Raw genomic sequence first — 17,880 nt, 5'->3', positions numbered from 1 at the left:
GCCATGCTCACATCTGACTGACATTCCTGCTGACTCAGCGCCTTGCTCACTGTAAGCCTCGGCCTCTCTCTGCTGACCAAGAGCTTCTCTAGAGGCGGCATTAACGAATGCTAGCTGGCCTGGCCCTCCTAACCACAGCCTGAGCTTCAGAGGGTCTCTGCTCCATACCAAGTGGACTCACAAGTTTGACTCCAATTTTTGCAACAATTTCAGATAATCACTGCTTCCAAAGTAGTTGCAGACTGACTCTTTAGTTGTTGGATAACAAACCACTTAGGAACAAATAGCTGTGAGCCACTGACACAAGAACAGAGCTGCCTTGCTGTGACCTCTGGGCACTCAGCAGGCATCATTTTTCATCCAAGGTCACCCAGCAACACCAACACAGAGGACAGTACTTTCCTGAGCTAGAGCAGCACCTATCTCCCTCAGCTCCCTGGACACCCAGGGACTCTACCAGGATGGGGCACATCTACCAAGCCCTGGCACATGCACCAGAGAACGCCTCCCACCCACCCAGGTTCCTCTCCTCCTCTGCCCTGCCCACTTTGTTCCTGGATCTGCCTCACTAATCAAGTGCCAAATGCTGCCTCCACCCACAGCCTCCACCTCCCTAGACAGGCTCCTTGTAGCCTGCTCAAAGCCACGTTCCAGTGGCCATAGCCAGGCACATGTGATATTTACTGAGACCTCATGCTTGGGTTGCAGTGCCCACTACAGGGAGGGACAGAGCTGGAATGCAGTTCAGTGGGAAGAGGTTCATGGTGAAGAAGCAGAGGGAAAAGTCAGTGCCCATCCACCCATAAAGTCAAGCCATAGTCTGTCTGGTTGTGACAATGGCTTGTGATGTTACAGCCTCATGTGGCATAGCCTTCACCCTCTATCATACGCTGTCCTGGAAGATTTATGTGGGTTCACACATTTCCTCCGCACAAACCTAAGTGTGCTCCTCACTGAGCAGAGGTCCATGTTTCCCAAAAGAGAACTATGCAAGAATTCCTGTCCAAGATGTTTAATTTCCTCACAAACATAGACGTCCTAGCAAAGGCATAAGACCCCTCCGGACACCATGAGGCCAAGATGTTGTGTGGTGTCTATTGGTAATACCCTTCCAGCCCAGCACCTTGATGCCCAAGTCACAGGTCATATCCAACTGAATCCTCACCCAAACTGCTCTGCCTCAACCTACAGTGGCCCCTGACCTGGGCTACAGAGCAGCTGCAGGTCCTCTTTAAGGAAAAACAAACAAACCAACTCACGTCTTCACCAAGATCCTCCAGGACAAAGTCACTGTGCTCCTCCCTTCCTTCCTGTGCCTAGGGCTAAGCCCATAGACTCCGAAAGAGGACAAAATGTTCCAAAAAAAGACTATTGGGTAAAAAAAATCACAGAGAAAAAGAGAAAATGGAAGTGAAGACAGACAAGAGAATGAGAGTAAAGAAAAGGAGGAGAAGAGAGAGAGGAAGGAGGATGGGGAAGAAGGAAAGGACAGGGAAAGGGGAGTGGCAGTTGGCATCGCAATTAGACTAGTCTGCCCACAGGTCTCAGAAGACCTTGCAGCCACCAGCTCAGAAGCATCTGAAGAGAAGCCTTGCCCTTGTTCTAGGAAGTGGCGAGGGGCAGAGAGCCATACATCCTAGCCTGAGAGTCACCCTCCATATCATAGCTTTTGGTCACCTCCCCTGGGTCACCCTAAAGGGACATGGCTTTAACAACGAATCCCTGCAGACAGGGAGCTGCCTCCTGGAAAAGCCAACTCCAGTCCACCCCCCCCCCCACAAACCTGTGTGGCAGACAGGATATGATGACAGGCAGATGCCAATCCTACCCCACCAGCCTCTCCTTTAAAGCTGGAACACTGGACCCTATTCCAGAGCTAGAGACAGGTTAGAGCCATAGCTGGTAAAGCCTGATTAGTGCTCACACAAAGCTGTCCTCCATTAAGGTTCACACTCCTATAATCCCAGCTACGTGGGAGGCTGAGGGAGGAGGATCAGAACTTTAAGTCTAGCTGGAGTAACTCAGACCGTCTCAAGTAGAAAGGGCTATGGTTGTAGTTCAGCGGTAGAGTTCCCCTAGGTCCAATCCCAAACACTGAAATAAGTAAATAAATAAATAGCTCGGCCCCTTTGCCCAACGATTGCAGGTGTCCTAAAGCCAGGGCCAGCATTGCACACCTGGACAGAAGACATGAAGCAGCACATGGTGGGGAGAATCTCTCTCCCCTCTTCACCCTGCCCCTCTCTACTAACCCCAGGGAAGCAGGGAGGCTGCACTGCACTCCAACTACAGGCTTTGCAAGCCCGGGGCCCTTCTCCTTGGGGCATCAGAAGAGAGTGGCTGAAAAATGAGCTTGTGAAAATCGAGTAATCACCTACACCCTCAGCTCTCCCACCTGTGAAATGGGAAGTGCAGTTCTTTCATGAGATTGTCATGGGGATGGAAGGTGATTTTGTGCAGTGCTCAGCAAAATTAGGGCTCAGTCACATGGCCACACTCCTTACTGACCCTTATACCCTCTCAGGTGCCTTTTCTACCTGTAGAATTCCACCTTCTGAGGCTGCACAGACTGAAGCTGCTCAGAGGGCATGCAAAAGGTGTGACTGTATCCCCAGGGTCTCTACCCTCGTTATCCTTATGGATTTATTTTTTCCCCCAGAGCTGAGGATCAAGCCTAGGGTCTTGAGCATGCTAAGCACATGCTCCACTACTGAACTACGCCTCCTGTCCTTATTTTTGTGAAAATCTGGGATGGGCAAGGTGGGGATTTTCCCTCATTTATTAAGAAAGAGTTTTAAAATACAAACTTCTGGAGGAAACTAATGAGGATCTTCAAAGACTTTGGTTGAGCCTTTTATATATACTGCAAAGTGAACACCTGAGTCACCTAACCTTTATCAAAGCAGGTCTGCCAAGGCCATGTAAAGATCGTATCTAAGTTATTCTCTGCATCCTGGCAGCTATACATATGCCTTAAAGGTTTTCTTTATTCTAGACAAAATCTTCACTAAAATTATCTTACCTGTATAAATTCCTTTGTATTCAAGATAGATAAAAGACAACGGAGTATAGTGGCACACATTTAAATTCCAGTGTTTGGGGAGAATGAGGCACCAAGATGGCAAGTTTAAGGGAAGCCTCAGTAACTTAGTGAGGCTTTAAGCAACTTAGTGAGACCCTAAACAACTTAGCAAGACCCTGTCTCAAAACAAAAACTAAAAAATTTCTGGGGATGTGACTCAGAGGTTAAGTACCCCTGGGTTCGATCCCAGGTATCAAAAAAAAAAAAAAAAAAAAAAAAACTGAGAGAGATAACACACACAATAACAATTAGTCTCCTCCCAAAATGAACACACCCAAGAAACAAAATTATCTGAAGAAATCAGTGTTTTGATCCTTAACCAAGCTATAATAACACCAGTACTCAGGCCTTAATGCTAAACACATATTTTATTTCTATTGCTACACCCTAGGAGGGCTATGATCATGTTAAGATTACAAATTATGGTCAGGAAATGGGGATGTCCCAAGTTCAGTCACCATATCAGGACTTCATTTTCAAGTTTATATGTACAAAATGGCTATACAATCAAGGACACTAAAGAAGAAAAATTCATTCTCTCCCTTTAATTAAAATACTTTTACTCAGAAAACTAACCAAATGCATTAAGATAAAGGCTACTTTTATACCTTCCTACAGATTTTTTGGAGGGAGGGTTTCAAAAACAGGGGCTGTTACTGTTTTACGATGAAATCTTTTCTGCCTTTAGGGTCATTATTACTGAAACAGCGGGCACTCACCATGATGTCCCCTTTCAGCAGCTGGGCCGGCTCTATGACAATGCAGATTCTGCTGGGGTTTTCTGAGCCAACATTGCTTTGGGATAAACAAGAAGGTACATCATTATGCAATCTCATGATTTTGTGGACAGAATACATATTGAGAAAAGAAAATGTACATAAAATGTTCCCATTAACACAGAATCTAATTTCTGAGAATCCCACTCTATAAAAATGTGTCAAAAGGCTTAAGAAAATTCCTAGGCCTTGGAGAGCCCTTACAGCAACATCAGGGTCAGTGACTTACCCAAAGGCACTGAGACCCTACCCCAGGGGCCCAATTAGAGAGAAGACCAAGGTGCCCCGGAGAGGTGCAGTTGGACGCAGCTTCAACAAGCTACAGGTAAAATTTTCAAAGTGCCATCAATATGCGTAGCATCCAGTGTGAACCCAGAGATGGGACTAAATAAATAAATAAAAAGGTGCTGTGTCCAACTACAACTAAAAAATAAATATTAAAAAAAAGAAAAACTGATGCATATAAAAAATGCAAAGGAGAGAGAAAGAAAAATCATAAGGGAACCTTGTCCTGGGAATCTTTCCAATATGTGCACTTCCAAACAGCAATGGCCCTCTCTCCACTGGAGGCTCTAGTGTTCACCCCCTTGATGGAGCCAACTTAAGAGGCAGGAACAGGACACCTGTGTATGTCGGAGCATAGGGCTTTCCCTTCTGCATGCTCCTTGGGCTCCTTGGAATTTCTCACCTCATTGCCTACACCCTCTTCCCATGATAAAGGTAGCCAGGCTCTACCACCACCCCCAGGATGCCACAGGACAAGCTCCAGCACTTACTAGATCCCTGATGTATACACAGGCTGCATGGCTTGGTAGAGCTTCAGAAAGGGCCGGCACACTGAAAGAAAGACAGACCCCCAGGTAAAAATGGCATCAGAGTCTAGCCAAAAAAGAGAGGCAGGTGCAGGGAGATCAGACACTGCATAGGCTGCCAGAGAGACTGGGGAAACAGCTCCCAGAGTTGCCCACATTCAGTGAGCATAAGGAGTCTCCCGCCCCTGCAGGAAATAGCAGGCCTCGCCTGAAGCCCAAACTTGGTCCTATTAGGCACAGAAAGAGAGCTTGACCTTTATCCAGACGCCTACTAGGGCACTAAATAGTGAGACCAGGAGGGCTCAAAATCCACTTTCTGCTCAGTAGGTCCACTCTGGTCCTGATGACCAGGGGGACTGGAAGGCATAGATATACTTTAAAATGGAAGAAACGAAGTCAGGTGCAGTGGCACACACCTGTAATCCCTGCTACTCAGGAGGCTGAGACAGCAGGAGTACAAGTTTGAGACCACCTTGAGCAACTTAGTGAGATTCAATCTCAAAAGAAAATTCAAAAGGGCTGGGCATGTAACTCAGTGGTAGAACCATCACCTAGATGCCCTAGATTTATCTTCAGCACTGCAAAAGGATGAAACTGCAACTATCTAAATCACATAAAGGAGAAGCAGACAGGATTCTGATACCAGCCATGTGCTGTGAGCACTTACATGGGACTGGGGAGGGGACAAGGTCTTGACCACCCACAGTCTATGGGTACCTGCATGGGACTAAGGACCAGGGCAAAAGGTCCTGATGCCAATCCTGTGCTAGGTGCTCTCTCTCTTGAAATCACTTTAAGGAGGAGGGATAAGATGGGATCCTGAAGCAGCTGGGAAATCTCTTTCATGCTGATTTCCCTCACCACTGTGTGAGCCTGAGACCAAGTGTACAGCTGACCCACAGGACTGCTGGCCTAGGATGACACGGCATTCCAGATTCCTTGTACGCAGGCACAGGAGTATTGGTTCCCTAACCAACTCTTTCAAACAGTCTCCCAAAGTTGAAGCTTTGCCCACACAACAGAGCTGCTTCTACAACTAGGAAGCTGAGGGAGAGATTCAGGATGTCACAGAATCAGGGAGGAGGCTTGTTACCAAATCACGGGGCTCCATGCCATGGAAGTCTCTCACCTCCTCCAGTGTCGAAGTTAGGGGTGCCGTGCAGGATGACGAAATGCAGGAACAAGGGCGAGGCATTCATCTTCACTGACCCTGAGAGAAGCCCGCTGAGAAACTGCACGTACCTGCAAAGAACAGTGGCTGAGACCCCACAGCAGCACTCTCAGTACTGCACAAGTCTCAGCAGGGCCAGGAGAGAGGAGGAAACTGTCTCCTGAGACAATCAGGAGGTCTTGTCCTGCTGCACAACTCAAAGTGGTGATCTGCTAAAGCCTCAGAGGGTCATAGCCCTGGCGGCAGCTCCATTCACAATGCTAGGAACTGCCCACATGGCCTCTTGCTAAATAGCAGGGACAAAGAGACACAAGCATCTCCCATGCCTGGGCACCGACACCTGGGAAGCCTTCTCACCCGTTCCCCAAATCCCGTCCCAGGTCAGGCCAGCCTCTGGGTTCACATGATGCAGGCCCAGCAACTCATTCCCCCTATGACTTTCTGCTCCCGCTCAGGTGGCCTGATAAACAGTCAAGGTTCTCTCTCACTTGTACATGGCACCTCCCACACCAACAGTAAGAGGTTCTTTGACCTCAGAAGTCCCTGAGCTACTCTTCCCCAAGAGTCTCCTCTTAGGTCCTCTCTTAGTGGCCCGGCTCCAAGGTAAAGACCACTTGGGACTACCATGGGCCTGGAAGATGCGACTTTTCCTGTCTGAATTCTAGGCTCAGCCCTGTGCACTCAGAGGGAAGTTTCTATACTAGGAGCATGTGATCCACAGGGTCCTCATGAGACACGACAAGGCAGCAATGACCAGAACACGTGTTGGACCCTCCTCCAGCTCTGATGTTCCCTCGGCCTTGGGCCTCCCTCCCTGTGCCCTGCCTGACACTCCCTGATTCCCTGTGTACCTGGTAGCCCAGAGCTGCCCCTGCCCTGAGTTCCCTGACAGCAGTTCTAATGATGCACCTCATGCTACTTGAGGGTGGATAAATGAGGCACATTTGGCATCCAACAAACTGTCAGTTAAGATGGGAGTCTTTCAGTGGCTGTAGGACTATGAGATAAGACCAGTAGTACATCTGTCGTTTGTCCCCTACTTTCTCTGTTCATCTAGTTTTAATCACCTAAATTTCATATCCTGAGTCACCCTCTAGCACTGGGTGGCACTGAGCACAAATGACAGCTCTTCCCCAGGCCCTCCTGTGAGAGCCCCAGCCCAATGTCTACAGCCCATGGGCTCCTGGCTACGGGTGTGGGCAGTTCTGCAATAACCACTCAGGTAAGCTGGTCCTTTACAGGCTGGACCTGCTTGGGCCTATTGTGCACCCAGATCTCAGAATAAAATTGGTACTTGTTTCACAATTTCAGCACCCAAGGGCTCCTGTTACCAACAGTGTGAGAAGCTGACTTTAACTGAAGTCAGAGATGTCACCACTTTCTGCAGGGGACAAACAGCTGTCCTCCAGGAAGCTGAGATCGCTCCTTGCTCAGAAGCCATTAGCTCCTGTCCCACACTATGGGCAAAGCCTCCATTTCTACCCAACTGGGGTTATCGCTCATGTGCAAAAGAGCACAAAAAGTTTCTTCCTTCAGATGAGTAAGGTCAAGGTACAGCAGCAGAATACTGTTTCTCCACAAGCTCCCAAAGAAGGACACAGAGTCCAAGACCACAGGCCCACTGTTGACCATGGGGGAAAAGAAAGAAAACCACTTGCATCTGCCCCAGGACTCTGTCTCTGAAGCAGAGTGCCTGCCCTGCCTGAAATTAGCTCTCAACAGTCACCAGCTCTCCATCTCTGTCTATGAAGGGTCACTCAGCTCACAGCTTCACCAATCCAAAAAGTAATCACAGTCAGCCTTCTGTGCCCGTAAGTTCTATATCCATGAATTCCACCAAACTTAAATCAAAAACTTTGGTAGGGAAAGAACTGCATCTGTATTGAACATGGACAGGTTTTTGTTTTGTTCTGTTTTTTCATTATTCCTTAAAATATACTGTGTCAACCACTATTTACATAAACTCATTTACATTTATAAGTCATCTAGATGTGATTTCAAGTAGACAGGAAGATGCATGGAAGTTTCATGTAAATACAAGATCTTTCTGTATAAGGAACTTGAGTATCTGCAAATTTTAGAATCCATGAGGTTTCTGGAACCAATCCCCTGACGATACCAACGGATAATTATACTAATAACTTGAAGGTTCTGAAGGGTTCCTTATCTCTCTGCCAATGGCTTCTTTCAAAGTTGCTGTTGAGATTTTGAAGCTTGTCAGCCACAAACCCTAAGCTTATTATTCAATCTCAGAAGTGATTATTGTGAGCTTGAATTTGAATTGATTTCTTGGCCTTGGTCCTAAAATAGTCCACAAAGAACCCCTGTCCACAGGTTGTCTGTAGGATAATGAAGTCTCCCTGCTCCCATAAAGGCTGTCATTGCACATTCTTTGGTCTCAAACATCCCTACAGATTTCTCTTACACATGCATTCAGTTGTTCACCAACTCAATAATTATTTGGTGAGCATGTCTTCTAATGCAAGCACTGAGCAAGATATCAGAAAAAGATGGAGAATTAGGGGGCAGTCCCCTGATCTTGGGTGCAAGGCATTAGGCTTGGAATGCAAAGTTGAACATCACATTTCATCAATTACAGATGCACAGCAGGCAGATGCACCAAAGCTGTGGGCATGTTAAAGAGAGAAGTATTCCCCTTCGCCACACTCTTTTAATGTTATTAAAAAGTTGCTGGTTCAGTAAATAATAAGAACAAAAAGGAGACAATAAGGAGTCCATGCCTCCCTAGTGTGTGCTAGACATCTTTTTGCATGGCTCACATCTTGTTAAGACCCTATCTTCTGCGCAAGAGATCATACAGATTCCCATTATGGGAACTGCTCAGTGGAAAAATAATGCTTTATGGTTCAAAATAGAAAAAGGGCTATTTAACTATAATATTAATAAATGCACCAGGTTTTTTACCACAATTTGCATTCCTTGAGAGGCCTGTTGTTCAGACACAGCCAGGCTCCAACTCATAGTCCCACATGTAGCCCACATTCCTCCAACATGCCCCAGTCTGAGCAGAGACAGACCCCAGCCTTTGGAGACACCCACAACAAAAGGAGAAGGCGCCTCTGGCAGTCCCTGAAATTGCTCTCCATATCTCCTGACACAGCCCTTGGCTTCACCAGAGAAAACAGATGTAGAGGATCACGACTCACTTATAAAAGGTCGGGATATTAACGATCCTGTCTCCAAGATAGAAAACTATTTTCAACTGCCTTGCTAATTCTTGGACAAATTGCCTACTCTTTGCCTTAAAGTAAAACTGTGATGGAGATATGTGCTGAGCTCCACGGGTTGCCATCTGCCAAGGAAGTGGAGATGGTGCTTCTTCTCACTGCACACCCCACCCTGCTCAAGTTCCTCTTGACCTTAGACAAGAGGGCAGGCATCAAAGAAGAAAGTCCTGCTCCACCATGGCCATTCCCCAGCATTTCCAGGAGCCATGCTGAGAAGGACAGATAGGGGTGGTGGGCAATGTCAAAGAGAAATCCTCCCTGGCTTCAGGGAGCTGGTGCACAGGAGTTGGCACATGGTTGCTCAACCTTTGGCCTTTTTCCTATCAGTAAAATTCTACTAACATTCAACTATGTTCACTTGCTTCCCTTTGTCTATGGTTGCATTTGTCTTAGAACAATGGTGATAGAGACCACGCAGCCTGGAAAGCATGAAGCACCCACCCCTTAGCCTGTTACAGAACAGGTTCGCTGATCTCCTGTCTAGCAGGCAGAAACAAGTTCCAACATGATCATGGAAATTAGAACTCACTGGCTGCAGAACAGGAAGACCCCCACTGTGAGTGAGGAGAAGGGGGTACTGGGTCTACCTCTCTCAAAGTGAACTGCAGGGTAGGGGCTCTCACCAGACCCAGAGGGTGGCTCATTTCCTCATTTCTGCCAGATCAAGCCCTTTCCTCATGTTCTTCTGCACAATTCAAGGGCACTGTTGAGGGGCAGATTAGAAGTCCTCTGCTTACATTTGTCTAAAGGTAAAATCCTATTCATCTTTTCCCTCTGGGCTCCAGGATGGATACGTACCGTTTCTGGGAAGGCTGCATTAAAGCTGAAACTTTGTCATCATAAAACTTCTTCATTGCAAATCTGTCAAGGGCCTGGTCAGCACTGGGGAAGAAGAGAGAGAGAGACAGAATTAACTAGGTAGAACTGCCAGTCACCATGAGGCTGAGTGGCCTGAGACATTCATCCTATGCCTGTTCAGGGCAACCACCTCCCACCGGGGGCTTTGTGCTTTTACTCCACCTGTGCACACTCGTGCCAAGCTTTTCTTCTTAGACTTCATTTCCCTGCAGGAATATGTCCAGCTCAAAGTGGGAACCACACCTGCAAGGTTTGAACTCCTACCTGAAATACAGGTACCTTATCTAAGGGTGTGACGCCTAGACGTGCCGTACACTCAGCTCAGCAGGAGAAGAACTGGCTAAGGCTCTTCAGCAAGCAGGTGGCTGACCCAGCCTCAGGACCACAAAGATATGAGGAGCAAGCCCAGAACATGTCAGAGCATACCCCTGTGAAGTTCCAAGAGGCAAGTGTGGTACACTCAGTTCAAAGTCACTTCTCAGAACAGGCTTGAGGAGGGTTGGGGACGAGGCAGCAAAGGATGGGCTGGAAAGGAGTCTGAGGCCTCAGGGTTGCATAAGGACATTTCTGAAGTGACTGCTGCAGGAGGGAAACTGCTTTCCAGCAACATGTCTGACATTCAACTCCAGCTCCAAAATGCCCACAAGTAGTATTCACAGAACCTTCTGGAAACCTCACAGCAGGGCACTCCTGGGTTTCCTGAAGTGACTTCATGATAAATCATGGAACATGATTGATTGAAACTTAACAGGTGAGCTAAAGGCTTCCTTGAAAATCTGACAAAAGTAAGGGCCTTCTCCTGAGAAAAATGTATATATATATCCCTCCAGAAAAAAAAAAATGATATATTCAGAAATTGTGGACAACTTAAAAACCCAGAAAAAATACGCAGAGAGATAGGCATAAGTACAAAGGAAAAACATTCAAAGTCAATGTTAATGTGATTGACTCCCATTGAATGTTGTATAATGAAGGGCTTGCTGCTTGTATTCATCTGAACAAGGGGCTTGGCTGGGAGGGTTTTCCCAAAACAGAAGGGCCCAATTAAGCACTGAATATTTTACACAGAGTAAATTTATCATTTAAGTTGAAACATGGAATTATATACCCACTTACTGACTATTGAGCACATTTTTATTTAATTAAATGTTGAGAATACATTTTGGTCAGTGTGTGTGGGGAGGAGGGTTGTTTTTTGTTTTTTGTTTTGGTACTAGGGTTTGAACCAGGGGCACTTAACCACCAAGCCACATCTCCAGCCCTTTTTTATATTTTATTAGAGACAGGACCTCACTGAGTTGCTTAAGGCCTTGCTAAGTTGCTGAGGCTGGCTTTGAACTCACAATCCTCCCGCCTCAGTCTCCCAAGTCACTGGGATTATAAGCGTGCACCACCACACCTGGCGTGGCTGGTGTTTTTGTTCAATATTAATCGTATTATTACTTTTAATAATATAATTTCTGGCTTTCTTTTGAACTCATATTTTTATAGTGCTGATATGAGTATTCTTTGTGTCTTAAAGTTTCTTACTTTCTTTTCTTTATTATGTTTCTGTTTTGTGCTATTTGCAGTTTGTGATAAAGCCTTAAACTGGTATGCTCCTCTGCTTAGTTCTAATACATAACCTAAGAGAGAACATTGCAGGAATGATACAAAATGTATAACGTGAGGGTATTCATGGCAAGCCCTGGAGGAGAGAATAAGCGGAAGCAACTTAAATTCTAAAGAAAAACGTCATGTAACCGGGACAGGTAAAACCAGCAAACATTTAAATACAGAAAATTATCTATAGAACAGAGTACTGGACAGCTGCTCAAACAATACTGGGGCAGGTACTCAGGAAACAGTGTAATATAGAAAAACAGTGACAGAAAGTGCTCTGGTGTCACACCACTTAAATGGAAAGCACTTAATCCTGTTACTCCTCCTAAAAACAGCAGCATGAATGATAGCTCACACCTGAGTGTCAGTGCTGTTCCAAGCACCTAGCAAGCAGTGACACATGGAACCCTCACAACACTCAGGAGATTCAGCTATAACTCCCTGTCCCCATGAAAATACTGAGGCTCAGAAAGGTTCACATAGACTCTCTGGAAAAGGCAGGTTTTTATGCAGAGACTCAGGAATGTGCTTTAAACAAGTAAAGCTTCTCTCCATGCTTCCCCCAAGTGCAAGCAGCCCCCACAGCATGCAGAACTTCAGACAGAACTGTACTGTGGGGCAGAAAGGCTCAGGGTGGTCTCTGTCTAGAACCAGCAGGCTAAATTTGGTCTCTGACCAAATACCTCTGGCTTAACGGAGGGGTCGATGTGACACAGGAATCTCAATGTGTCTGGCACACGCACAAATGCTTATTCTCACCCAGAGGGGCTCTTATTTTCACTCAGGGGTTGGGTTTCCTCCCTGGCAGGCACCAGCTCCCCAATTTGTTTCCAGAGAAAACATTCTGAAAGTCAAATTTCACTCCTTCTCACTAGCAAGGAAAAGGTTCATTGGCTTCTATGAGTAGGCTTGTATTTCCTCAGCCTGGAGTAGCTCAGGCTTCACAAGGTAGCCATTGAGAAGCAGCGTTGGTATAAATGCAAAACCCACAAGGAATGATATTTTCTTTTTCTTTTTTTTTTTTCTTTCTTTCTTTTCTTTTTTTTTTTTTTTTTTTTTTTTTGCAGTGCTGGGGATCAAAACCCAGGGGCTTGTACATGCATATGCTCTACCAGTAAACTACACCCCCAACCCAAGAATGATACTGTCCAAACTGAATTTTAGTATACAAGGAGATCCTGGCATTTGAAAGCCTATCAGGGTACATAAACCATGGATGACCAATGCCTGAGACTAGATCAAAGCTGAGATCCTTGTGACCATATAGTGTCTATTACTTCTAGCAGAGGGGACCCTGGTGGCTCCTTTAAAGACCCCACAATTACTATCTCACCTGCTGGCCCAAACCAGCTTCCCACTCAGAGGTTGGACAAACTGTCCCATGTCTCTGAGCCTCCGTTTCTTCATCTGTGCAATGGGAATAGCAATAACTGCCTCACAGGTTAGTTGGGAGGATTCAGGAAGAATAGTAAAACATTCAGTGTCCTTCCCAGAGGCCAAGTGTATGTAAAAAAAAAAAAAAAAATAGGTGGTTGTCACCATCATTATTTATAAAGTATGACCTAATCTAGCAAGAATTCTGCTCTTACTTTTAATAGCAATATTATTACCTCTTGTTTTTATTAGTGAATGACTAGGCTCATTCAGTTTTCATGCCTCCATGAAAGTCCTTGGCATCCATCATACACACCCTCAAATAGGAAAATGTCTTTTTCATTTTGTAGTGTAAATCCTTCTCTGGAAGCTGGGTTTTACACACAGATCACTATGGTACTACGGACAGGAAATATGTCCAGGGTAACTCCATTCAAAGATCACCATCCACCCCTCATAGTCTCAGTGTCCAACACCCCATGATGAGGAGCCCTCGTCTCCATCCTACCTGGCCGAGACGTTGGTGAAGTGCATGTAGGATGATATGACCACTCCAATGCGCCCTTTCCCGCCCTGCAGGAAACAAAAGATGAACAAATGTTCTCTGGAAACCCGCAGCTTTCAGAAATGCAATTTGACAGAACGCTCGCTCACCAGAGTTCTCTATCAGAACAGAATGACAGAGAGCTTGCTTTAGAGAGTAGGCCAGCTTTGTTCCCTCTGCCTCCCTGTTAGGAGTAAGCCGCACTCAAGCGCAGCCTCCAAAGTAGGGAACCTGCAGGCAGGGGGCCCACAGCCAGAGCAGGTGTCAATCAGGGTGTCTGCAGAAGCCCTGCAGGGCAGACTTAGCCAGCAACAGACATTTCACCACCTCCCAATTAGACTGGACAAAACTGTGCCAGGAACTGCAGAAATTAGCATGACTTAATTACCCCGGTAAAACAGGAGTAAATTCCCGCTCACAGGCTGACAGCAACCAGGGCTGCACACAGGGCAACATGGCAGATTCACCACCCTGGTGCCTGATACCACCCAAGCTCCCGGGCACCCCCACTTGGCCTTCCTCCTTACAGAGGGACCCTTGTGCCAAGAAGCTGCTGTGATGGGAAAAGGATCCCTCAAATCATAACCACAGACACAGTACACAAGTCAACATGACCAACAGCAACAGAAGGGGAAGCCATGAGACAGGACGCACCCACCTACACACTGCACCTTCAAAAATACACCACCATAACCTACTTGCTAACAGCAGTTGGCAAATCACAGCTGGCCAGCTCTGCCCAGCATCTCTTTTCCTATAAGCTATGAGCTAAGAGTCCTTACATTTTTACACCAATGAAGAAAAAGTAAAATAAAAAAAAAAAAAAGAATGAGATTCTGAGGCATGTGAAAATTACATGATGTTAGGACATCAGTGTCTATCACTGATACTGAGGGGGACACAGCATGTATATTTCTTTAAAGAACCCTCCACCTACACTGAAGAATCAGGTTTGAGGAATTGCAGCAAGACCAGGCAGCCTACAAAGCCTAAAATACATACTATCTGGATCTTTTAAGAAGTTTGCAGAGCCATTTGGTATGCAGCTCCCTAACTCTATCCTCAAAAAGGAAAGAAAAATCCAAGTCAAACTTGCAATCAAGCAACAAACACATGCAAATGGCACCAGGATGATTCTTCTCTCTGTTCTGTGAAAGTTAAAGGCATTTCTGATAGATACTCAAAGCAGGAACTTAACAAATTCTTTGTTATTGAATCCTAGCATATAGAGTCATTAACTGTAAAGCTACTAACATGTTTTTTACATAAAATTACGTTTGAGGGCAGAAATTCATCTACAAGAAACAACACCTCAGCCAAAAGCAGGCACACAAGTTGTGACCATTACTGCTGATATCTTCTATCAGTCATTTTTGTGGGACTAATTATGGTCACATGAAGTATATACTAAGAGATCTCAGGGAAGAGAGACAGCAACATATTAACTGTGAGGACTTCAATATCCCCACTTTCAATAATGGACAGATCATCCAGATGGAAAACCAAAAACCAAATCAACCTGTGAAACTTACAGAATAACAAACATGCAGAGTGCACCATCTTCTCAAGAAAATACAAAAATATTTTCCAAGATAGAAGGCATGTTAGTTCACAAAACAAGTCTTAACAGATTTATGAAGACCGAAATCATATCAAATATCTGTTCTGACCACCATGGTATGAAACTTTAAATAAGTAACAAGAGGAATCTTGGAAAATTCACAAATATGTAGAAGTTAAACAACATGCTCCTGAAAAACTATGGGGTCAAAGAAGAAGTTAAAATTTCTTGAGACAAACAAAACTGGAAGAAGCACACATACTAAAATTTATGGGTCACAGCAAAAAGCAGTTTCAAGAGGAAGTTTAGAGCAATAAACTACCTCAAAACAAAAAAAAAGTTTTCAAATAGCCTAACATTATATGTCAGGAAATTAGGAAAATAAGAATTTAGCCCAAAGTTGCTAGAAGGAAGGAACTAACAAAAATCTAAGCAGAACAAAAGAAGAGACTCAAAAAGCAATAGAAAACAGCAGCAAAACCAAGAGCTGGATATTTGAAATGACAAACAAAATTAGCAAACCTTTAGCTAGATTAACTAAGATTAATAAAGATAAGACCCAAATAAATGAAAATGAAGGAAAGAGGAACATATCACAACCAACAGCACAGAAATATAAAGGATCACAAGAGACTACAATGGATGATTCTATACTTACAATGAGATGTATAAACTAGAAGAAAATCCTAGAAGCATATAACCTCTAAGACCAACTCATAAACAAAAAATCTGAACAAAACTATAATAAACTGGGAGACTAAGACAAAAATAAAAAGCCTCCCATCAAAGATAAGCTCAGGGCCAGATGGTTTCATGGAAGAATTCTATTGAACATTTAAAGAAATAATCCCAACCCTAAAAATCTTCCAAAAAACTGAACATTTCCAAATTCATTTTCCTGGGCCAGGATTACCCTGATATGAACCTTTCCTTGAAAAAACCATATAACAAATATTTTAGGCTTCATGGACTTCATGGTCTTGGTGCAGATCCTCAAATCTCAACCACAAAGTGGGTGGAAATAGCTATGATATGCATAAAGAAACGGGGGTAGCCAGACTCCACATATGAAACCTGAACTTCATACAACTGTCACCTAAAAACACCTCTTAGCTCATAGGTGGTAGGAAACCAGGTGGCAGTCAGAATCAGCTCATGGCGTTGGTTTTGTTTTATTTTCTGGCCATGCTGTGGATCAAATCCGGGGTCACATGCACGCCTTGCAAGTGCCCTATCACCAGGCTACATTCCCAACCTCCAGCTTTTAGTGTAGGCAACAATCTCTTGGATTTGAACAAATTTGGCCTGATCGCAATAAAAGTCACAGAATTCTTGATGGCAGGAATTTGCTGTGGGTATTCTTCATCACGGATGCCAAACCTGAGGGTGTGATGTGAATAAAATCTCCCCAAAGAAGCCCAGCCTACCTGCTCAATCCACAATCGGGGGGGGGCAGCTGAGAGGGGTGAGAAGGAACACACCCACAGAGTTCTACGCTGCATCAAACAGGAGAGGGGGATGTGGCAGCCTGACCCCTCACTCGGCTCCTACCCAGGCTGAGACAGGCCCAGCTATGTGAGCCATTCCTGGCATGTGTGGAAGGACACAGATTCTGCAAAGCCGGCGGATTCCGGCCAATGTCAGCAATTCCACCCCCGCAGCTACGATGATGATGAACTTTGGTTAACGTGGACATCAGCAATTTCAAATTAAAAGAGGGCTTATCTCTCATGGCCCATTTTTGGAGTGATTCAGAAATGGTTTACATGACAACAGAGTAGTGCAAAGCAACAGTGCATCACTGTGGAAAATCTTCAGTGTGTTGCTGATAAAGTCCACTAACAGAGCTTTGAATTGCTTATGAAGAGGACACACTTTGGAGATGTCTTGTGGTAATTTATTCCCTGAGGATCCATGTGTTTTAACTACAAACTTATTTCAAATTCATTAAAAAACTGAAGTCATCAACTGAAATGAAATGGAAGGCTAAGGGTACTGTATTTTTTAAACCCAGCAACACCAAAGACCCCAATCCTATGAAATCCAAAGCCAAACTCTGCAGGCTTAGTAATTCTTTCTTTCTTCCTTCCTTCTTCTTTCTTCCTCCTTCCTCTTCCTCTTCTTCCTTCCTTCCTTCTTTCCTCCTCTTCCTCTCCCCCTCCCTCTCCCCTCCCCCATCTCCTCCTCCTCCTCCTCCTCCTACCCCTCCTCCCTTCCTCCCCCTCATCCTCCCCCCCTCCCCTCCCCCTCCCCCTCCAGAACAAGTAAGAAGACCTAATGGCAAAGTCATGCAGAGCCTGTCCTACCAGCTAGAAGTTAGTTATGGAAACATGGCTCAGCTACTTCTTGTGATCAGCACTGATCTCCTTAGGGTTTCTCCAACCACTGAAGCCCAGCTGGCCCCCCAGAGTATGTGGGAGATGGGTCACTCACCCTGCAGTGGATGACAACCACATGCTGGGGATCACTGTTCAGCCAGGACTCCTGTGCCTTGCATATGGTACATATCTTGTCGAGGGGTGGTGCATGCAGCTCTGGCCAGCCCACATCCATGATCTGCAAAGAGAAGGAGTTGCCTTAGTTTCCAACTCCTGAAGTCTTCTGAGGTCATCTCATAATCACTTCTTTCATCTATTAATATAATTCATTCGAGAATGAATAACAATGCTGCACAGTCCTTTTTTAAAAAGCAATGAGCATCATGGCCAGGTTCTTTTCCTGGAAAGAAGACAATGCATTGTCACCCACAGGCTTCTGCCATGGGCTGATCTGCTCTTTTGCACCAAGGTGACAATTCTAGAAAGGCCTTTTGGAGGCACTAATGGTGCAGGGTTCTATAGGGAGAGACTAAG

At 45.3% G+C, this 17,880-nt stretch overlaps 1 protein-coding gene across 8 annotated transcripts in view; it reads right to left on the bottom strand.

Moving 5' to 3' along the window:
• Window positions 1-17,880, bottom strand: part of Tns3 (tensin 3) — a 266,681-nt gene that overhangs the window by 118,759 nt on the left and 130,042 nt on the right. For all 8 annotated transcript variants that reach the window (XM_078039777.1, XM_078039776.1, XM_078039770.1 and 5 more), the window contains 6 exons: window positions 17,462-17,584; window positions 13,432-13,496; window positions 9,888-9,971; window positions 5,800-5,912; window positions 4,635-4,695; window positions 3,802-3,877 (listed from right to left, as the gene is read on the bottom strand). In XM_078039777.1, the coding sequence (XP_077895903.1) occupies window positions 3,802-3,877; window positions 4,635-4,695; window positions 5,800-5,912; window positions 9,888-9,971; window positions 13,432-13,496; window positions 17,462-17,584 (522 nt within the window). The remainder of the gene's footprint in view (window positions 1-3,801; window positions 3,878-4,634; window positions 4,696-5,799; window positions 5,913-9,887; window positions 9,972-13,431; window positions 13,497-17,461; window positions 17,585-17,880) is intronic.

Source organism: Ictidomys tridecemlineatus, chromosome 2 (assembly GCF_052094955.1).
Source record: "Ictidomys tridecemlineatus isolate mIctTri1 chromosome 2, mIctTri1.hap1, whole genome shotgun sequence".
Classification (NCBI taxonomy): Eukaryota; Metazoa; Chordata; class Mammalia; order Rodentia; family Sciuridae; genus Ictidomys; species Ictidomys tridecemlineatus.
This window is presented reverse-complemented; position numbering and strand designations above follow the sequence as displayed.